This window comes from Triticum urartu, chromosome 1A, assembly GCF_056163025.1.
Source record: "Triticum urartu cultivar PI428250 chromosome 1A, HENAU_Tu73, whole genome shotgun sequence".
NCBI classification, from domain to species: Eukaryota; Viridiplantae; Streptophyta; class Magnoliopsida; order Poales; family Poaceae; genus Triticum; species Triticum urartu.
The window spans coordinates 376,497,012-376,520,692 of record NC_141873.1 but is presented as its reverse complement, the minus strand read 5'-3'; the positions used below and the strand labels follow the sequence as shown (position 1 = coordinate 376,520,692).

At 46.1% G+C, this 23,681-nt stretch overlaps 3 protein-coding genes and 1 pseudogene across 3 annotated transcripts; 2 read left to right on the top strand and 2 right to left on the bottom strand.

Annotated features, from left to right (window-relative positions):
• The window catches only part of LOC147991311 (uncharacterized), a 171,750-nt pseudogene extending 159,263 nt beyond the window's left edge, over positions 1–12,487 (top strand).
• Positions 12,488–15,404: 2,917 nt separating this feature from the next.
• On the top strand, positions 15,405–16,084 carry LOC125533974 (cortical cell-delineating protein). Its single transcript, XM_048697293.2, has one exon. The coding sequence runs from the start codon at positions 15,416–15,418 to the stop codon at positions 15,926–15,928; it is 513 nt and encodes a 170-aa protein (XP_048553250.1). The 5' UTR covers positions 15,405–15,415; the 3' UTR covers positions 15,929–16,084.
• A 214-nt stretch (positions 16,085–16,298) lies between these two features.
• Positions 16,299–16,637, bottom strand: LOC147991310 (uncharacterized). The gene has a single exon (XM_087538618.1). The coding sequence runs from the start codon at positions 16,635–16,637 to the stop codon at positions 16,299–16,301; it is 339 nt and encodes a 112-aa protein (XP_087394744.1).
• A 60-nt stretch (positions 16,638–16,697) lies between these two features.
• Positions 16,698–17,577, bottom strand: LOC147991309 (uncharacterized). The gene is made up of 2 exons (XM_087538617.1): positions 17,479–17,577; positions 16,698–17,165 (listed from the first exon to the last, which is right to left on the bottom strand). Exons 1-2 carry the CDS (start codon positions 17,575–17,577, stop codon positions 16,698–16,700), a joined length of 567 nt encoding a protein of 188 aa, XP_087394743.1.
• Positions 17,578–23,681: the final 6,104 nt, after the last annotated feature.

The following is a 23,681-nucleotide window of genomic DNA, read 5'->3' as shown; positions in this document are numbered from 1 at the left end:
ATATCCTATGAAGACACATTTCTCCGATTTGGATTCGAGCTTATCAGGTTGAAGCTTTTTCACATAAGCATCGCAACCCCAAACTTTAAGAAATAACAACTTGGGTTTCTTGCCAAACCACATTTCATAAGGTGTCATCTCAACGGATTTTGATGGTGCCCTATTTAACGTGAATGCGGCCGTCTCTAGAGCGTATCCCCAAAACGATAGAGGTAAATCAGTAAGAGACGTCATAGATCGCACCATATCTAGTAAAGTACGATTACGACGTTCGGACACACCATTACGCTGTGGTGTTCCGGGTGGCGTGAGTTGCGAAACTATTCCACAATTTTTCAAATGTAAACCAAACTCGTAACTCAAATATTCTCCTCCACGATCAGATCGTAGAAACTTTATTTTCTTGTTACGATGATTTTCAACTTCACTCTGAAATTCTTTGAACTTTTCAAATGTTTTAGACTTATGTTTCATTAAGTAGATATACCCATATCTGCTTAAGTCATCTGTGAAGGTGAGAAAATAACGATATCCGCCACGAGCCTCAATATTCATCGGACCACATACATCTGTATGTATGATTTCCAACAAATCTGTTGCTCTCTCCATAGTACCGGAGAACGGTGTTTTGGTCATCTTGCCCATGAGGCACGGTTCGCAAGTACCGAGTGATTCATAATCAAGTGGTTCCAAAAGTCCATCAGTATGGAGTTTCTTCATGCGCTTTACACCGATATGACCTAAACGGCAGTTCCACAAATATGTTGCACTATCATTATCAACTCTGCATCTTTTGGCTTCAACATTATGAATATGTGTGTTACTACTATCGAGATTCAATAAGAATAGACCACTCTTCAAGGGTGCATGACCATAAAAGATATTACTCATATAAATAGAACAACCATTATTCTCTGATTTAAATGAATAACCGTCTCGCATCAAACAAGATCCAGATATAATGTTCATGCTTAACGCTGGCACCAAATAACAATTATTTAGGTCTAATATTAATCCCGAAGGTAGATGTAGAGGTAGCGTGCCGACTGCGATCACATCGACTTTGGAACCGTTTCCCACGCGCATCGTCACCTCGTCCTTAGCCAATCTTCGCTTAATCCATAGTCCCTGTTTCGAGTTGCAAATATTAGCAACAGAACCAGTATCAAATACCCAGGTGCTACTGCGAGCATTAGTAAGGTACACATCAATAACATGTATATCACATATACCTTTGTTCACATTGCCATCCTTCTTATCCGCCAAATACTTGGGGCAGTTCCGCTTCCAGTGACCAGTCTGCTTGCAGTAGAAGCACTCATTTCAGGCTTAGGTCCAGGTTTGGGTTTCTTCTCTTGAGTAGCAACTTGCTTGCCGTTCTTTTTGAAGTTCCCCTTCTTCTTCCCTTTGCCCTTTTTCTTAAAACTAGTGGTCTTGTTGACCATCAACACTTGATGCTCCTTTTTGATTTCTACCTCCGCAGCTTTCAGCATCGCGAAGAGCTCGGGGATAGCCTTATTCATCCCTTGCATATTATAGTTCATCATGAAGCTCTTGTAGCTTGGTGGCAGTGATTGGAGAATTCTGTCAATGACGCAATCATCTGGAAGATTAACTCCCAATTGAATCAAGTGATTATTATACCCAGACATTTTGAGTATATGCTCACTGACAGAACTGTTCTCCTCCATCTTGCAGCTAAAGAACTTATTGGAGACTTCATATCTCTCAATCCGGGCATTTGCTTGAAATATTAACTTCAACTCCTGGAACATCTCATATGCTCCATGACGTTCAAAACGTCGTTGAAGTCCCGATTCTAAGCCGTAAAGCATGGCACACTGAACTATTGAGTAGTCATCAGCTTTGCTCTGCTAGACGTTCATAACATCCGGCGTTGCTCCTGCAGCAGGCCTGGCACCCAGCGGTGCTTCCAGGACGTAATTCTTCTGTGCAGCAATGAGGATAATCCTCAAGTTACGGACCCAGTCCGTGTAATTGCTACCATCATCTTTCAACTTTGCTTTCTCAAGGAACGCATTAAAATTCAACGGAACAACAGCACGAGCCATCTATCTACAAACAAGCATAAACAAGCAAGATACTTATCAGGTACTAAGTTTCATGATAAATTTAAGTTCAGTTAATTTACTTAAAGAACTCCCACTTAGATAGACATCTCTCCAATCCTCTAAGTGATTACGTGATCCAAATCAACTAAACCATGTCCGATCATCACGTGAGATGGAGTAGTTTCATTGGTGAACATCATTATGTTGATCATATCTACTATATGATTCACGCTAGACCTTTCGGTCTCCGTGTTCCGAGGCCATATCTGTATATGCTTGGCTCGTCAAGTATAACCTGAGTATTCCGCGTGTGCAACTGTTTTGCACCCGTTGTATTTGACGTAGAGCCTATCACACCCGATCATCACGTGGTGTCTCAGCACGAAGAACTTTTGCAACGGTTCATACTCAGGGAGAACACTTCTTGATAATTAGTGAGAGATCATCTTATAATGCTACCGTCAATCAAAGCAAGATAAGATGCATAAAAGATAAACATCACATGCAATCAATATAAGTGATATGATATGGCCATCATCATCTTGTGCTTGTGATCTCCATCTCCGAAGCACCGTCGTGATCACCATCGTCACCGGCGCGACACCTTGATCTCCATCGTAGCATCGTTGTCGTCTCGCTAAGCTTGTGCTTCCACGACTATCGCTACCGTTTAGTGATAAAGTAAAGCATTACAGCGCGATTGCATTGCATACAATAAAGCGACAACCATATGGCTCCTGCCAGTTGCCGATAACTCGGTTACAAAACATGATCATCTCATACAATAAAATTTAGCATCATGTCTTGACCATATCACATCACAACATGCCCTGCAAAAACAAGTTAGACGTCCTCTACTTTGTTGTTGCAAGTTTTACGTGGCTGCTACGGGCTTAAGCAAGAACCAATCTTACCTACACATCAAAACCACAACGGTAGTTTGTCAAGTTGGTGCTGTTTTAACCTTCGCAAGGACCGGGCGTAGCCACACTCAGTTCAACTAAAGTTGGAGAAACTGTCACCCGCAAGCCACCTATGTGCAAAGCACGTCGGGAGAACCGGTCTCGCGTAAGCGTACGCATAATGTCGGTCCGGGCCGCTTCGTCCAACAATACCGCCGAACCAAAGTATGACATGCTGGTAAGCAGTATGACTTATATCGCCCACAACTCACTTGTGTTCTACTCGTGCATATAACATCAACATATAAAACCTAGGCTCGGATGCCACTGTTGGGTTTCGTAGTAATTTCAAAAAAAATCCTACGCTCACGCAAGATCATAGTGATGCATAGCAACGAGAGGGAAGAGTATGATCTATGTACCTTATAGATCACAACGGAAGCGTTTGGTTGATGTAGTCGTACGTCTTCACGGCCCGACCGATCAAGCACCGAAACTACGGCACCTCCGAGTTCTAGCACACGTTCAGCTCGATGACGATCCCCGGACTCCGATCCAGCAAAGTGTCGGGGAAGAGTTCCGTCAGCACGACGGCGTGGTGACGATCTTGATGTACTACTGCAGCAGGGCTTCGCCTAAACTCCGCTACAATATTATCGAGGACTATGGTGGAAGGGGGCACCGCACACGGCTAAGAATAAGATCACGTGGATCAACTTGTTCTTTTCTGGGGTGCCCCTGCCTCCGTATATAAAGGACTAAAGGGGGGGGTGCGGCCGGCCTAGGAGAGGCGCGCCAGGAGAGTCCTACTCCCTCTGGGAGTAGGATTCCCCCCCCCCAATCCTAGTTGGAATAGGATTCGTGGAGGGGGGAGAGAGAGAGGGTGGCCGGCCCCCTCTCCTTGTCCTATTCGGACCAAGGGAGGGGAGGGGCGCGCAGCCCACTTTGGGCAGCCCCTTCTCTTTTCCACTAAAGCCCACTATGGCCCATCTAGCTCCCGGGGGGTTCCGGTAACCTCCCGGTACTCCGGTAAAATCCCGATTTCACCCGGAACACTTCCGATATCCAAACATAGGCTTCCAATATATCAATCTTTATGTCTCGACCATTTCGAGACTCCTCGTCATGTCCGTGATCACATCCGGGACTCCGAACAAACTTCGGTACATCAAAATGCATAAACTCATAATATAACTGTCATCGTAACCTTAAGCGTGCGGACCCTACGGGTTCGAGAACAAGGTAGACATGACCGAGACATGTCTCCGGTCAATAACCAATAGAGGAACCTGGATGCTCATATTGTCTCCTACATATTCTACGAAGATCTTTATCGGTCAGACCGCATAACAACATACGTTGTTCCCTTTGTCATCGGTATGTTACTTGCCCGAGATTCAATCGTCGGTATTCCAATACCTAGTTCAATCTCGTTACCGGCAAGTCTCTTTACTCGTTCTGTAATACATCATCCCGCAACTAACTCATTAGTTGCAATGCTTGCAAGGCTTAAGTGATGTGCATTACCGAGAGGTCCCAGAGATACCTCTCCGACAATCGGAGTGACAAATCCTAATCTCGAAGTACGCCAACCCAACATGTACCTTTGGAGACACCTGTAGAGCTCCTTTATAATCACCTAGTTACGTTGTGATGTTTGGTAGCACACAAAGTGTTCCTCCGACAAACGGGAGTTGCATAATCTCATAGTCATAGGAACATGTATAAGTCATGAAGAAAGCAATAGCAACATACTAAACGATCGGGTGCTAAGCTAATGGAATGGGTCATGTCAATCAGATCATTCACTTAATGATGTGATCCCGTTAATCAAATAACAACTCTTTGTTCATGGTTAGGAAACATAACCATCTTTGATTAACGAGCTAGTCAAGTAGAGGCATACTAGTGACACTTTGTTTGTCTATGTATTCACACATGTATTATGTTTCCGGTTAATACAATTCTAGCATGAATAATAAACATTTATCATGATATAAGGAAATAAATAATAACTTTATTATTGCCTCTAGGGCATATTTCCTTCAGGTACACCTTCTATCATAGATCCGAAGGCAAGATATTCATTGCTGAGAATGGATCCTTTCTAGAGAAGGAGTTTCTCTCGAAAGAAGTGAGTGGGAGGAAAGTAGAACTTGATGAGGTAACTGTACCTGGTCCCTTATTGGAGAGTAGTTCATCACAGAAATCTGTTCATGTGACTACTACACCAATTAGTGAGGAAGGTAATGATGATGATCATGTAACTTTAGATCAAGTTGCTACCGAACCTTGTAGGTAAACCAGAGTGAGATCCGCACCAGAGTGGTACGGTAATCCTGTTCTGGAGGTCATGTTACTTGACCATGACGAGCCTACGAACTATGAGGAAGCGATGATGAGCCCAGATTCCGCGAAATGGCTTGAGGCCATGAAATCTGAGATGAGATCCATGTATGAGAACAAAGTATGGACTTTGATTGACTTGCCCATTGATCGGCGAGCCATTGAGATTAAATGGATCTTCAAGAGGAAGACGGACGCAGATAGTAGTGTTACTATCTACAAAGCTAGAATTGTCGCAAAAAGGTTTTCGACAAGTTCAAGGTGTTGACTACGATGAGAGTTTCTCACTCGTATCTATGCTTAAGTCTGTCCGAATCATGTTAGCAATTACCGCATTTTATGAAATCTGGCAAATGGATAAACAAAACTGCATTCCTTAATGGATTTATTAAAGAAGAGTTTTATATGATGCAACCAGAAGGTTTTGTCAATCCTAAAGGTACTAACAAAATATGCAAGCTCCAGCGATCCATCTATGGACTCGTGCAAGCATCTCGGAGTTGGAATATACGCTTTGATAAGTTGATCAAAGCATATAGTTTTATACAGACTTGTGGTGAAGCCTGTATTTACAAGAAAGTGAGTGGGAGCACTACAACATTTCTGATAAGTATATGTGAAAGACATATTGTTGATCGGAGATAATGTAGAATTATTCTGCAAAGCATAAAGGAATGTTTGAAAGGAGTTTTCCAAAGAAAGACCTCGATGAAGCTGCTTATATATTGAGCATCAAGGTCTATAGAGATAGATCAAGACGCTTGATAAGTTTTTCAATGAGTACATACCTTGACAAGATTTTGAAGTAGTTCAAAATGGAACAGTCAAAGAAGGAGTTCTTGCCTGTGTTATAAGGTGTGAAGTTGAGTGAGACTCAAAACCCGACCACGGCAGAAGATAGAGAGAGAATGAAAGTCATTCCCTATGCCTCAGCCATAGGTTATATGAAGTATGTCATGCTGTGTACCAGACCTATTGTATACCCTGGCCTGAGTTTGGCAATGAAGTACAATAGTGATCTAGGAGTAGATCACTGGACATTGGTCAAAATTATCCTTAGTGGAATAAGGATATGTTTCTTGATTATGGAGGTGACAAAAGGTTCATCGTAAAGGGTTACGTCGATGCAAGTTTTGACACTGATCCAGATGACTCAAAGTCTCAATCTGGATACATATTGAAAGTGGGAGCAATTAGCTAGAGTAGCTCCATGCAGAACATTGTTGACATAGAAATTTGCAAAATACATACGGATCTGAATGTAGCAGATCCGTTGACTAAACTTCCCTCACAAGCAAAACATGATCACACCTTAGTATTCTTTGGGTATTAATCACATAGCGATGTGAACTAGATTATTGACTCTAGTAAACCCTTAGAGTGTTGTTCACATGACGATGTGAACTATGGGTATTAATCACATGGTGATGTGAACTATTGATCTTAAATCACATGACGATGTGAACTAGATTATTGACTCTAGTGCAAGTGGGAGACTGAAGGAAATATGCCCTAGAGGCAATAATAAAGTTATTATTTATTACCTTATACCATGATAAATGTTTATTATTCATGCTAGAATTGTATTATCCGGAAACATAATACTTGTGTGAATACATAGACAAACTAAACGTCACTAGTGTGCCTCTACTTGACTAGCTCGTTAATCAAAGATGGTTATGTTTCCTAACCATAGACCTGTGTTGTCATTTGATTAACGGGATCACATCATTAGGAGAATGATGTGATTGACATGACCCATTCCATTAGCTTAGCACCCGATCGTTTAGTATGTTGCTATTGCTTTCTTCATGACTTATACATGTTCCTATGACTATAAGATTATGCAACTCCCGTTTGTCGGAGGAACACTTTGTGTGCTACCAAACGTCACAACGTAACTGGGTGATTATAAAGGAGCTCTACAGGTGTCTCCAAAGGTACATGTTGGGTTGGCGTATTTCGAGATTAGGATTTGTCACTCCGATTGTCGGAGAGGTATCTCTGGGCCCTCTCGGTAATGCACATCACATAAGCCTTGCAAGCATTACAACTAATGAGTTAGTTGCGAGATGATGTATTACGAAACGAGTAAAGAGACTTGCCGGTAACGAGATTGAACTAGGTATTGAGATACCGACGATCGAATCTCGGGCAAGTAACATACCGATGACAAAGGGAACAAAGTATGTTGTTATGCGGTCTGACCGATAAAAGATCTTCGCAGAATATGTGAGAGCCAATATGAGCATCCAGGTTCCGCTATTGGTTATTGACCGGAGACATGTCTCGGTCATGTCTACATTGTTCTCGAACCCGTAGGGTCCGCACGCTTAACATTACGATGACAGTTTCATTATGAGTTTATATATTTTGATATACCGAAGTTTGTTCGGAGTCCCGGATGTGATCACGGACATGACGAGGAGTCTCGAAATGATCGAGACATAAAGATTGATATATTGGACGGCTATATTCGGACACCGGAAGTGTTCCGGGTGATTTTGGAGAAAACCGGAGTGCCGGAGGGTTACCGGAACCCCCCCCCCCCGGAGAAGTAATGGGCTTTATGGGCCCTAATGGAGAGAGAGGGGGGCATCCAGGGTGGGCCACGCGCCCCCTCCCCCTCTGGTCCAAATTGGACTAGGAGAGGGGGGGCGGCGCCCCCCTTTCCTTCTCCCTCTCCCCCGTCCTTTCCCCCTCCTAGTAGGAGTAGGAAAGAGGGGAGTCCTACTCCTACTAGGAGGAGGACTCCTCCTCCTTGGCATGCCCAAGGGCCGGCCGGCCTCCCCCCCTTGCTCCTTTATATACAGGGGCAGGGGGCACCTCTAGACACACAAGTTGATCTTCAAGATCGTTCTCTTAGCCGTGTGCGGTGCCCCCCTCCACCATAGTCCTCGATAATATTGTACTGGTGCTTAGGCGAAGCCCTGCGACAGTAGAACATCAAGATCGTCACCACGCCGTCGTGCTGACGGAACTCTTCCCCGACACTTTGCTGGATCAGAGTCCGGGGATCGTCATCGAGCTGAACGTGTGCTAGAACTCGGAGGTGCCGTAGTTTCGGTGCTTGATCGGTCGGGCCGTGAAGACGTACGACTACATCAACCGCGTTGTCATAATGCTTCCGCTGTCGGTCTACGAGGGTACGTAGATTACACTCTCCCCTCTCGTTGCTATGCATCACCATGATCTTGCGTGTGCGTAGGAAAATTTTGAAATTACTACGTTCCCCAACAAGAAGAGCCTAAGCTTGGGGATTCCCGGCATCCCAAGCTATTATCCAAAAGAGAGCAAGCAACTAAGCTTGGGGATGCCCCCGAGTGGCATTCCCTCTTTCTTCTAACGAACATCGGTATTTTACTCGAAGCTATATTTTTATCCGTCACATACTATGTGTTTTGCTTGGAGAGTCTTGTATGATATGAGTTTGCTTGTTTTATTTTGTGTTTTAAGTCTCGATTCCTTGCTGGACACACCTTTTTAAGAGAGCCAAAATTATGTCATGACTTCTTAGAATTGCTCTCTATGCTTCACTTAAATTTTTATGAGCTATGGACTTGCTCCAGTGCTTCACTTATATCTTTTTGAGAATGGTGTGCTTTAGTATTTTTTAAGAAATGCTCTCTTGTTTCACTTAGATTTATTTGAGAGTTAATAAAATTTTCAAGAAATTCTCTCTTGCTTCACTTAAATTAATTTGAGAGAAAGAAAAATTATGCTCATGATCTTCACTTATATTTGTTTGAGCTTATCAAAAGCAACATATGAAAATTAGTCCCAAATTGATAGATATCCAAGAAGGATATAATAAATACTTTAATGAAGATCATTGGACAAAATAAACTTGATTCTTAGTAATAGTTTTGAGATATAATGATGTTATATGTGAGTCATCTTGATGAGTAATTATGCTTTAGTAAGAATATTGGTGTTAAGGTTTATGATACCCTATACAAGCACGAAAGTCAATAATTATGCAATGAAATTATATCCTACTTGTGGTGCATTATTCAGTGTTAATTATGCTTAATGCTCGCTTATGTGATTATTCATTTCTTGGTTGGTCGCTTCTCAATCTTTTGCTAGCCTTCATTTTGCACTAAGTATGATCACTACTTGTGCATCCAAAAACCTTTAAACCAGTTTTGCCACATGAGTCCACTATATCTACCTATATGCGGTATTCTTTTCCCGTTCTAAGAAAATTTGTATGTGCCATCTCTAATTTTCAAAATAAACGTTTCTTTTATGTGTTTGTTTCGCTCGCGGAGCGGTGAGGGGTGGCTAATATTTTCCATGCTAGATGTGTTATTCTCAATGAGTGTTTATTCACTTATCATTGAACGAGAGTAAGGCAAAGGTATTAGGCATGCCCAGTCCCGAAATGAAAAATGAATTTACTTTATGTTATCAAATAATAAATTCCTTGGAAAGTATTGGTATCAAAGGCACCAGTTGATACGTTAGCCATGGAAAATGAGAGTATGGCGGAAAAAGGAATAAACTTTATTTTCTGTTTGGAAACCACCTATGATATATCTAGCATGGAAAGTGTTGGGAACTCTAAGTCGTTTTCGTTGGTGGGAATGACACACCTCCCAAAATGTTTTTATCTCTAAGTTTTTTGCTTTGAGCTCTGGCACCTCTACAAATCCCTACTTCCCTCTACGAAGGGCCTTTCTTTTACTTTATGTAATTTTTATTTTTGAATTTGAGTCGCCATCTTATCTTATAAAAGCACTAACTAAGAGGCACTATGATCGTACTTGAGCATTGGGTGTAGTTAATATGCGAGTGTGTTTCATGAATGGATCAATGATTGAGCATGATGGACTAGGGATAGCTTATTTTAGCATTGACATTTTGAAAGACATAGTTGCTTGTTGATATGCTTGAGTATTTAAATTATCATGTCAAAACTAGACTATTGCTTTGAACAATATAAAAGTCCAAATGTCCATGCTATAAAGAAAAGAATATGATATGACATATTAGGCAACACTCCACATCAAAAATTCTATTTTTATCACTTACCTACTCGAGGACGAGTAGGAGTTAAGCTTGGGGATGCTGATACGTCTCCAATGTATCTATAATTTTTGATTGTTCCATGTTGTCATATTATCAATCTTGGATGTTTTATAATCATTTTATATTATTTTTGGGTACTAACTTATTGACATAATGCCAAGTGCCAATTGCTGTTTTTGTATGTTTTTTACATCACTGAAAATCAATACCAAACGGAGTCCAAATGCAATGAAACTTTAGAGATATTTTTTATGGACCAGAAGACACCTAATGGGCCAAGGTTGCGCATGGGGGGTGCTCCGAGAAGAGCACAACCCACCAGGGCGCGCCAGGAGGCCCAGGCGCACCCTGGTGGGTTGGGCCCACCTCGAGTGCCCCCCGGACCGCCTCTTTGCTTTATAAATACCCCAATATTCCGGAAACCCTAGGGGAGTTGACAAAAATCAATTCCAGCCGCCGCAGAGTCCAAGAACCACCAGATCCAATCTAGACATCATCATAGAGGGGTTCACCACTTCCATTGGTGCCTCTCCGATGATGCGTGAGTAGTTCTTTGTAGACCTTCGGGTCCGTAGTTAGTAGCTAGATGGCTTCCTCTCTCTCTCGTTTGATTATCAATACAATGGTCTCTTGGAGACCCATATGATGTAACTCTTTTTTCGATGTGTTTGTTGGGATCGGATGAACTTTGAGTTTATGATCAGATCTTTTTTTTTATATCCATAAAAGTTATTTGAGTTTTTTTGATCTCTTATATGCATGATTTCTTATAGTCTTGTATTTCTTCTCCGATATTTGGGTTTTATTTGGCCAACTTGATCTATTTATCTTGCAGTAGGAAGATGTGCTTTGTAGTGGGTTCGATCTTACGGTGCTTGATCCCGGTGATAGAAATGGAACCGACACGCATGTATTGTTGCTACTAAGGATAACACGATAGGGTCTATATCTACATAGATAGACCTTGCGTACATCATGTCATCGTTCTTATTGCATTACTCTGTTTTCCCATGAACTTAATACACTAGATGCATGCTGGATAGCGGTCGATGTGTGGAGTAATAGTAGTAGATGCAGGCAGGAGTCGGTCTACTAATCTTGGACGTGACGCCTATATAATGATCATTACCTGGATATCTTCATGATTATTTGAAGTTCTACCAATTGCCCAACAGTAATTTGTTTATCCACGGTTTGCTATTTTCGAGAGAGAAGCCACTAGTGAAACCTACGTCCCCGGGTCTCTTTCTCATATTATTTGCCTTCGCTATCTATTTTATTTGCCTTTTATTTTCAGATCTACTGAACCAAAAATACGAAAATACCTTGCTGCAATTTATTTTATTTGGCATTCGATCTATCAATATTTACAACTCTCTCACGTTCGTTTGCCAATTTCTGGTGCCGCTACCCGAAAGGGATTGACAACCCATTTTACACGTCGGGTTGCGAGTAGTTGTTATTTGTGTGTATTTGTTGTTTACGTTGTGTTGCTTGGTTCTCCTACTGGTTCGATAACCTTGATTTCACATCTGAGGGAAATACCTACCGCTGTTGTGCTGCATCATCCCTTCCTCTTTGGGGAAATACCGACGTAGCTTCAAGCGACATCATCGACGGCGCCCGCGGGTGTCGTTTCCTTCTTGGAGGCGCTTCCAAGGCCTTCAGCTTTTCTTCTCTTCGAGCTCAGGGGAAACCCTAGGTCTGGTTACCCTGGACCGGATGGCGACGGCGTCTCGACGTCCTCCTTCTTCTTGAAGGCGCTATCTAGCTAGCTCACGGTGTCCCCGGTGTTGGTTCGGGTGATGTTGGAATTCTTGTTGGTTCGGCATTGTCGCTCGTGGTTTGGGCTTGGTAGATCTAGTTGTGATGTATCTTCTGTTCGGGTTGAGCATCCCTTGTCTCTCTGCTCCGGGCACCATGTTCACGTCTGCATGCGTTCGTATCATGTGTTGTACCCCTATATACTCATTCTATTCCTTCTATCAATGAAAAGATACGCAAACTTTGCGTATTCACGAAAAAAAATACAATCATGAGGGAGAGCTGCAAACCACCATCCGTCGTACCACCAAACCCAATCAAGTGTCTAAGCATGTCATGTCATTTTCTCCTGTGGCGTTTTGGTTTTAGCTAGGAATTAGTTGTTTGGCTTGGTTGTATGCAATGCATCTATGTCCATCCCATGGATGTAAATTATTATTTGTAGCAATAGAAGTCTACCTTGTCAAGAAAGAAAAAACTGACAACGTCCACAGCTTACAGGTGTGAGGAGATGGCTAATTTCCACGACGCTCCGGAGTTTTCTATGATTCATACGGTAACATGGTATGCAGCGAGGGGGAGCTTTGACCATGCATGAGATTGAAGTTACTACCGTTGTTACATATGTGAACTCTGAAAATATGTTGGAGCACATTTCTCTATTTTTAACTCCCTCTATAAACAAATATAAAACGTTTAGATCTTTGGGTCAAGTAAGTGATCTGCTATTCTGGCCCCCTCGTCCTTTCCCCCCCCCCCCCCACCCCCACCCCTCCCCCCTTTGTGTCGCCCCCGCAGGGAACCCTTGCCGCCGTCCTCTCGGCCCTCCTCCCGCCTCCACCTCTCCTCACCGTCGTCCGCACCGCTGCCGGGCAAAGCTTGGTCGGCTGGGCAGCGGCAGGGTGTCTCTCCCCCTCATCTGCCACGGCTGACGCGGGGGAGCCATATCGGGCTGGGCGCTGGACTAGCGTGGGGTCGGGTGGCGCGGCGGGCGGGTTTCTTGGCGACGTCGAGCGTGGCGCAGCGGCGGTGACGGCCTGCTCACGGCGTGGTGACGGTTGCGTGGTGGGCAAGATCGGTGGTCGCGGGCGCTGTCTGGTCCGGATCGAATTCAATTCTGAGTCTTGAGCTTGAACGCCATCAGCCGCCGCGGGTGTTGGTCATCGCTGACCACGCCGAATCGCTGGATTCGGCGCCTGGAGATCTACGATGGATTATTCTCGATCCTCCTTCATGGTGGGTTGAGCCTCATGTCTCTCTCATCTCTGCATGTTTTGGTTCGTGGTCCGTTGCCGGATCCGGAGCCGATGGAGGTTTGGTGGTATAGGATGGGGACCGGAGAAAACTTTGATCGGCTTGTTCGGTCCGGCATCGGTGACATCTCTCGACGTTGTTACCCTCCGTGGAGGCGGTGTCGAGGTCTCTCCTATCCACCTCCGAACCCCTCCTGGACGAAAGTCCAAAATTTAGTCTGGATTGGACGGCGGCGGTATCCTTCGCGTCGTACCCTCCATGGAGGCGCCGTCTTGGGAGGTTCTGTTGTTCGGCGAAGACATGCTGTGGGTGTTGGACTCTGCGTAGCTCCTGCAGCGACGACGGTGTGGAGGTTTCCAGGAGGTGCGGCATTGTTTCTACCGCGTCGATGACGACGAGTAATGATGGCATGGTGCAACTAGATATCGACGACAGATGCAGCTGGATGGACGAGTGCGGGGCGGTGGTGCTGTCTGGCGTCATGGTGGCGTCGACAGTTGACCTGGCAAGGTCTTTGCATCGGTACCTACTCTAAAGATGGTTAGGTGGATGACGGCTGTGGTAGCCTCGGTGAGTGCACCGGACCGGTGTGTGACCCATTCCCGGTATGTGGCTGGGATGGGGCAACCGGCATTAGATGTTAGGTTTTGGTGCGATGTCTATTTGATATTAGGTTCGGGCATTCGACATCCCTGCATCTAGGGGATAGGAGTAGTGGTAGGTGTGGTCAAGATGATGGCTTCGGACTTACTGATGTAATGATTTGTAAAGTCTTTGAGAATAATTAATAAAATGGTTGCATGCATCGCTCAAATGCAAAGACTGGGTAATCCTTCTTTTTTAAAAAGAATAACAGTGATTTAAACGCTTTTATATTTTTTTTACAAAGTACAAGAGTAAGCACTCTAAGTTATGTTTCCTGAGTGTCCACAAGCTCCCGCCAACTTTCACAACTCGAATTCCTCCCTAATTCTAGGCATGACAATCGATGCCATTAATACTATCTCGTAAAAAGCACGGCTGATCAGTTCCAGCCAAATGAAGCACAAGGCACAGCACAACAGAGAGTTGAGTTGCTTGCGGTCGCTGCTGGCTCTAAAAAAATGCTGCTCACCGCTGGCCACCAATTGGAGTGTGCATCCCCACTGCTTGGAGTAAATCTGTGGAGCCTAAGTGGTAGCAACACATTTGTAAACCGGGTGTCGTACCAAAATTCGCGTGAGAAAGAGCAGCCCAGCAACATTTGGTTGACCGTCTCCTCCTGCGAAAAGAGGACGCGTGCCGCTGGATGTTGCAGATGCCGCCGAGCCAGCCGATCGGCAGTGCGCAGTCGGTTGTGAAGAGCAAGCCAAGCAAAAACTTTTACCTCCAGAGGCGCCCCGGAAGACCAGGTCTGCTGTGCTGATTAATCTCTACCATTTCGATAACTAAACCCAGATGACTATCAAAGGATGGATCTGTAGAATCATCATAATGTATGTATGATACCATCAAAGAAGAACGTGGCTCCAGCTTGTTCATTATTGATCTCCTCACCCCACGCACGCTTATAATACGCCATATGAATGGATGTAACGTAACCATCGATATTGGCTTAGCTTCCGGTGTCTATGCGCGCCGATATTTCCGTGTCCTCGGCGCCGCGTACCGCTAACAAGTCCAAGCGCTCACAGCGCATGCTTAACTATTGCCTAAAAATACCGGATGCTTTCTCAACTTGCTTATACATGATCTAAAATATGCTGTGTGGCATGACAAGGTATTGCACTGTTGCGTAACATGCATGAACATGCAAGGGTGTTGCTCAACTTGTTGCCATATCTCCAGAATTGTTAAACTATATCATGCTTAAATCTCGTCTTATCTCTCTAAAACAAATGATACATCGAGAGGACAACCTAGCAGTCTTGAAACCGATCGAATCACACATGGCCACGTCTGATCATACATACAAAACGTAAGCTACTACGTCAAACATCTCGATCCCATCCCATGCATGCATCCATATCACCAGGCTATAAATACAACACTCTCCAAGCTCTCATGCATCCCAAACCAAAGCACTACTACTACTCTAGCACACCCACAATCGCAATGGCATCCAAAGCTGCCCTCTTCGTGGCCCTGAGCCTCCTCCTCTCCGCCGTCGCCGCCCACAGCTGCGGAAGCACCTATTGCCAACCGCCCGTCGTCGTGCCGACACCACCCGTCGTCGTTCCGCCGCCATACCATGGAGGAGGAGGGCACGGTCACGGCCACGGCGGGCAGTGCTCCATCAACGTGCTCAACCTGAGGGTGTGCGCCAACGTTCTCGGCGGACTGCTCGGCCTCAAGATCGGCGTTCCGGCGCACGACCAATGCTGCCCGCTGCTCCAGGGGTTGGCCGACCTGGACGCCGCCGTCTGCCTCTGCACCGCCGTCAGGGCCAACATCCTCGGCCTCCACCTCAACGTGCCTGTGGACATCAGCCTCCTCCTCAACCACTGCGGCAAGACGTGCCCGTCCAATTTCATTTGCCCAGCCCATCAAACGGACGTGCTGTTTCACGGGCACTGAATAAGATTTGCTTTCCCTACTTCGTTTTAAATTTCATGAAATGTGGAACTCTTCCACTCCCACATTTTAATTGTTGTCACCCGTACTACAAATTTTTTGTTTTGCAAAACAACCATGTACTCTTCAGATTGATAAATATCATTAGAGCATTTATAACCGGACTTGGCAAATCCGGCCTCTCAAACGCCCGCGGGCGCATCCGGTCGGGCCCTCATATTTCATGTCGTGCATCCACATATCTCAAATTCGGTCTCTCAAATCGATGCAAATACATGCACGTCGATTATGCAACACAATGTCACGCGTAAATAGCAATTGTTGGTATCAAGCATAGATAGAGTTTACATAAAATTTATTTCAAGTGCCAAACTCAAGCATTGCCTCCTTGGTTGCCATTGTGGATCCACATGTGCTCCACAAGATCATTGAGTAGCTGCGTGTGCACCTGCTGATCTCGAAGATTCTGATGCATCTGCAGAAAGTTCATAAGCTGAGCTGCATCTTGATCTTCCAGGACTTCAACTTGTTCTCCAGGTGCTACACCATCAGCCTCATCCTCGACAATCATAATGTGCAGAATAACACAACATGTCATCAGCTGCCACAAAGTTTCTGATTCCCACATCATTGCAGCGCACCGCACAATTCCCCAACGAGCCTGAAGCACACCAAATGCCCTCTCCACGTCCTTCCTAGCCGCTTCCCGCATTGTTGCAAAGTGGCTCTGTTTATTGCCACGTTGCTCGGATATGGTCTTCACAAACACCGCTCATTGAGGATAGATACCATCGGCAAGATAGTACCCCATGTTGTAGTCCCGACCGTTGACGGTGTAGTTGCACGGCGGTGATTCCCCATTGCAAAGCCTCCTAAACACCAGAGATCGTTGAAGCACGTTGACATCGTTGTGAGAACCGAGCATTCCAAAGAAAGCATGCCAAATCCATAAGCCGTGTGATGCCACCGCTTCTAGTATGATGGTGGCCTCTCTTGTGTGACCTTGATACATTCCCCGCAGACCTTTGGGGCAGTTCTTCCATTGCCAATGCATGCAATCAATTGATCCGAGCATTCCTGGTAACCCCCTTGCTTCTCCAATGGCCAACAACTTCTCCGTGTCTTGCGCATTTGGTTCTCTGAGATACTCAGGTCCAAACACCTCAACCACGGCGCGGGCAATTTGACAGTAGTCTTCAGGCACGTGCTCTCCCCCATCCTGACCATCTCCCCACGGTGTCTGCGGCAGTACCAAGTGCAAGCATCCTTAAGGCAGCCGTGCACTTCTGCTTGGCCGAGAAAGAGACTTGGCCGCAACAATCCCTTCTGAGCTTGAAGTAGTTGTCATGTGCCTCCACACCCTCGACAATGCACAATAACAATAGTTTTCGCATGCGAAAACAGCGACGAAACCATGGATCTTCTGAGAAAGCAGGTGTGGGACCAAAGTAGTCATTGTGCAATAGCTTTGCTCCGGACACCCTGTTTCGGTTGATCACTCTTCTTCCTTTGATTGAGCCCTTCAAGTTGAGAATATGCTCCACTTGCCGAACCATTTTCTCTTGCATGCTCATGAGCATGATCATGTCCACTTCTTCGTCCGAATCAGGCGAATCGAAGAACTCATCTTGAATCATCTGGTCAAGCTCCATCGGTCCATACTCCTCATCTGATGAAGCATCGGAATCCATCATTTACCTAAGAAAATCACAATAATTCCGGTCGGTCAATGTGTCGAACACATCAAGCGCAAGGCGGAGCCGGAGAGTTGTCGGATGTACCACGGTGGCGTTCGGGCCGGCAACAACGGGAGCGCTCTTCCGGAGTTCACGGCAGAGAGCCTAGGAACGGCTGCAGAGCGAGCGCGGCGGCGGAGCACGAGACGAATGGCACGGAGGAGGTGTTGGGGAACGTAGTAGAATTTTAAAATTTTCTACGCATCACCAAGAGCAATCTATGGAGTCATCTAGCAACGAGGGAGAGAGAAGTGCATCTACATACCCTTGTAGATCACGTGGGGAAGCGTTCAAGAGAACGGGGTTGATGGAGTCATACTCGATGTGATCCAAATCACCGATGACCTAGTGCCAAACGGACGGCACATCCGCGTTCAACACACGTACGGTTGGGAAGATGTCTCCTCCAACTTGATCCAGCAAGGGGGAAGGAGAGGTTGATGAAGATCCAGCAGCACGACGGCGTGGTGGTGGAAGCAACGGTGATCTCAGCAAGGCTTCACCAAGCGTAGGGAGACGGAGGAGTGTCACGGGAGGGAGAGGGAGAGGCCAGGGGCTTGGGTGCGGCTTCCCTCCCCCCCCCCCACTATATATAGGGTGCCTAGGGGGGCGCCGGCCCTAGGAGATCCAATCTCCTAGGGGGCGGCGGCCAAAGGGGGTGCCTTGCCCCCCAAGGCAAGGGTGGCGCCCTCCACCCCTAGGGTTTCTATAACACCCCGGATATGATTTGCCTAATATGTACTCCAACTCTTGCCGTTTCCAGCCTTAAGTTATTTTATTTTCTCGGGTTCGGGTTTTTGTCTCCGTGTGTTGTTGTCATTGTCATGCATCTCATAGCATGTCATCATGTGCATTGCATTTGCATACGTGTTCATCTCATGCATTCGAGCATTTTCCCCGTTGTCCGTTTTGCATTCCGGCGCTCCGTTCTCCTCCGATGGTCATTTCTACCTTTCTTTCGTGTGTGGGGATTAAACATTTCCGGATTCGACCGAGACTTGCCAAGCGGCCTTGGTTTACTACCGGTAGACCGCCTGTCAAGTTTCGTACCGTTTAGACTTCGTTTGATACTCCAACAGTTAATCGAGGGACCGAAAAGGCCTCATGTGTGTTGCAGCCCAACACCCCTCCATTTTGGCCCAAACCCCACCAAAACCCTCTCCATTATCTAGAGCGTTCGATCACGATCGCGTGGCCGAAAACCGCACCTCATTTGGACTCTCCTAACTCCTCCTATGCCTATAAATAGACCCCCTCCGAAATTCCCGTTCTTCTTCCCCCGAAACCCTAGCCCCGCTCCTCTCCGCGCGCCGGACGTGTGCGCCGGCGCCGGACAACGTCCGCCGCCACTGCCTGACCAATTGGGAGCTACCACGTGTCCCGCCGGGACATCTCCCCGCCGCCGGCCCGGGAGGCCCGGTTCCCGAGGCCCATCGCGCGCCCCGCCGCCTGGGAACCACCGCGCCGCCACGCCCGCGGCCACTGCCGCCCTTCTCCATCGCCGGCACAGCCGCACCCGTAGGAGCGATCCGCCGCCGTCCGCCCCGCGCCGGCGTGCGCCTCCTCGCCGCCAACCTCGTCGCCGGCCGCGCCCCCACCGACCTCCTCCTCGTCCTCGAGCTCCGGCCACCTCAACTCACTCCGGCGAACAGTACATCCCGGCCATCCTCGTAAAGCGTGCCGGCCGGATCTGGATCTGAGATTCATCTCGGGTTGACTTTTTGCCCGAAACCCTAATATTTTGGCTATGTTCATCACATCATAACTCCTCATCCGTAGCTCCGTTTTGGGCATATAGCATATCAAAATGTTCGTTTCAGAGAGCACATCATTTCATCTCATTGCATCATTTTCATTTGAGTCCATCTTGATGCCCGAAATGCTGTTAGAAGAATGCTATTTGAGATAATTGTCAGATCTGCTGCTCCAATTAGGCATTTGTCATTTTTGCCATGATTATTGTGTGCATGATATGCCCCTGAGCTCTTCATGAGTTTTGTTATATGTTTTGCCATCTATCCAGAGGTGCAACCCATGTATTTTTGTGGTGTGTTTGGTGACTAGAACAAGCTTGCAAAGTGGAGCATTCGTTAATGCTGATTTCAGGGACTTAGCATTTCCACTAAGTCCTTGGACCGTTTATCTCATATGGCCATATGTTCATGTTGTTTCCTAGTGATTCGTGCCTCTTTTGAGGATGATCAGTAAGGATGTTTTGTTAATCTTGTAGTGCTCTATCCATCCATGTCTTTGTTTGCAATTATAGAGCACCCTAGCTTGAGTCAATCGAGCTCTACTTTTGCCTTTTCGTGAATCTGGGCAGATTGTCTACTTGTTAGCGATTTTGCCGAGGATGTTGTAGTTGATCCGTGCATGCTATGTTAGTGTTCTTGTCATGTCTAGCTTGTATTTTGTGTAATCTTGATGGGTGTATGCTTAGATTGTCATGACTTGCTCTGTAGTGAGTGCATCGAGCTCGTAAACATGCCTACTTGATATCTGTTTCAGCATGCTCCAGTTTTCACTAAGTCTGTGATCTGATTATGTTTTTGCCATGTTCATATGCTTGCAAATGTATTTTCTGGTCCCTTTTGGCTCAAGGTCACTAAGGGACTTTTGTTAAGCTCTTTGAGTAGCTCCATGCCATGCTTTACTTTGCCATGTTCAGATCCTTTAGCTTATTGTTTTCATGCTCCAAAGAGTGCTATCTGATCTGAAATTCCAGACAAGTGTTCACAAAGTCTGAGATCTGTTTGCCAAATGCATTTTTGCCATGCTTGTTTGAACCTGTTAATGGATGAATTGGCCGTAGCTCAGTGCTAGTCTTTTGTTAAGCATCATGAGTGGATCCCTGCCATGTATTTTGTTGCCATGATTGAGTGCTGTAGCATGTTCATCTTGTTGCATTTAGATGACTACTTGCTGTAAATCGCAGAACGTGGTCATATTTGATTTGCTTGCCATTTCCAAACCGTAACTCCGATTCCGGTGATCTTTATATCGTTTTCAAGCGATTTCATCTCACCTTTCCAGTGGCATACTTGGATTTCTAAGTTGAGGCCAGGTTCATTCATTCCTTGTCAAATCTTGCATATGCATCGCATATTGCATCCCGCATAGCATACCATGTTTGCATCATATTGTTTGAGCTTGCACGTGGTTGATTGTGTCCTTGTTGTTTGTTTGTCTTGTTTGGGTAGAGCCGGGAGACGAGTTCGCTAACGAGGAGCCCGTTGAGTTTGCTTTCGAGGATCCAGTCAACTCTGACAACTTTGCAGGCAAGATGATCATACCCTCGAAATCACTACTATCTTTGCTATGCTAGATGCTCGCTCTTTTGCTATGCCTATGCTACGATGCCTACCACTTGCTTATCATGCCTCCCAAATTGCCATGTCAAACCTCTAACCCACCATGTCCCAGCAAACCGTTGATTGGCTATGTTACCGCTTTGCTCAGCCCCTCTTATAGCGTTGCTAGTTGCAGGTGAAGATTGGAGATCGTTCCTTGTTGGAACATTATTTTCTTGTTGGGATATCATTATATTTATCTTGTTATATTAATGCATCTATATACTTGGTAAAGGGTGGAAGGCTCGGCCTCTCGCCTAGTGTTTTGTTCCACTCTTGCCGCCCTAGTTTCCGTCATATCGGTGTTATGTTCCCGGATTTTGCGTTCCTTACGTGATTGGGTTATAATGGGAACCCCTTGACAGTCCGCCTTGAATAAAACTCCTCCAGCAATGCCCAACCTTGGTTTTACCTTTTGCCACCTAGCCTTTTCCCTTGGGTTTCGCGGACTCAAAGGTCATCTTATTTTAACCCCCCCCCCCCCGGGGGGGGGGCCAGTGCTCCTCTGAGCGTTGGTCCAACCTAGAGCACCGTGCGGGGCCGTCCCTTGGCAACTTGGGTTACGTTGGCTCCCGTATGCTTAGCTTATCTGGTGTGCCCTGAGAACGAGATATGTGCAGCTCCTATCGGGATTTGTCGGCACAGCGGGTGGTGTTGCTGGACTTGTTTTACCATTGTTGGAGTTGTCTTGTAGAACCGGGATGCCGAGTCTGATCAGAATGTCTCGGGAGGAGGTCTATTCCTTCGTTGACCGTGAGAGATTGTCATGGGCTAAGTTGGGACTCCCCTGCAGGGATTTGAACTTTCGAAAGCCGTTCCCGCGGTTATGGGCAGATGGGAATTTGTTAATGTCCGGTTGTAGATAACTTGAACCTTAACTTAATTAAAATGAATCAACTGTGTGAGTTACCGTGATGGTCTCTTCTCGGTGGAGTCCGGGAAGTGAACACGGTGTTGGAGTAATGCTTGCCGCAGGATGGCCTCTAGTTACTCGATCGCGCTTTGCCTCCTCTTCTCGCTCTCTTTAGCGAACAGGATAGCCACCATATATGCTAGTCGCTTGCTACAGCTCCACATAATTGCCTTGCCTTTCCTATTAAGCTTAAATAGTCTTGATCGCGAGGGTGCGAGATTGCTGAGTCCCTGTGGCTCACAGATTACTTCCAAACCAGATGCAGGGCCTGATGATTCCGTTCCAGATGACGCGCTTGAGCTCAAGTGGGAGTTTGACGAGGACTCTCAACGATACTACGTGTCTTTCCCTGATGATCAGTAGTGGTGCCCAGTTGGGGTGATCGGGACCGTGTCGCATGTTGGGTTGTTCTTTTATTTTGGCGTCGTAGTCGGGCCATGAGTGTTTGATGTTGTAATGCTATTTATGTACTTTGATTGACGTGGAGAGTGTAAGCCAACTATGTATCTCCCCTTTTATTATCTTTATTACATGGGATGTTGTGAAGATTGCCTAACTTGCGACATTGCTTTCAATGCGCTTATGCCTCTAAGTCATGCCTCGACACGTGGGAGCTATAGCCGCATCGAGGGTGTTACAGTTTCCAACCCTAGGCGCAGGGGGAGGCCCAAGGGGGGTGCACCAGCCCACTAGGGGCTGGTTCCCCTCCCACTTCAGCCAATGGGGTCCTCCGGGATAGGTGGCCCCACCCGGTGGACCCCCGGGACCCTTCCGGTGGTCCCGGTACAATACCGATTACCCCCAAAACTTTCCCGATGGCCGAAACTTGACTTCCTATATAAATCTTCACCTCCAGACCATTCCGGAACTCCTCGTGATGTCCGGGATCTCATCCGGGACTCCGAACAACTTTCGGGTTACCATATGCTAATATCTCTACAACCCTAGCGTCACCGAACCTTAAGTGTGTAGACCCTACGGGTTCAGGAGACATGCAGACATGACCGAGATGCCTCTCCGGTCAATAACCAACAGCGGGATCTGGATACCCATGTTGGCTCCCACATGCTCCACGATGATCTCATCGGATGAACCATGATGTCGAGGATTCAATCAATCCGTATACAATTCCCTTTGTCAATCGGTACGTTACTTGCCCGAGACTCGATCGTCGGTATCCCAATACCTAGTTCAATCTCGTTACCGGCAAGTCACTTTACTCGTGCCGTAATGCATGATCTCGTGATCAACCACTTGGTCACATTGAGCTCATTATGATGATGCATTACCGAGTGGGCCCGGAGATACCTCTTCGTCATACGGAGTGACAAATCCCAGTCTCGATTTGTGCCAACCCAACAGACACTTTCGGAGATACCTGTAATGTACCTTTATAGTCACCCAGTTACGTTGTGACGTTTGGCACACCCAAGGTACTCCTACGGTATCCGGGAGTTGCACAATCTCATGGTCTAAGGAAATGATACTTGACATTCGGAAAAGATACAGCTAACGAACTACACGATCTTTTGAGCTAAGCTTAGGATTGGGTCTTGTCCATCACATCATTCTCCTAATGATGTGATCCCGTTATCAATGACATCCAATGTCCATAGTCAGGAAACCATGACTATCCTTTTGATCAACGAGCTAGTCAACTAGAGGCTCACTAGGGACGTGTTGTGGTCTATGTATTCACACATGTATTACGATTTCCGGATAACACAATTATAGCATGAACAACAGACAATTATCAT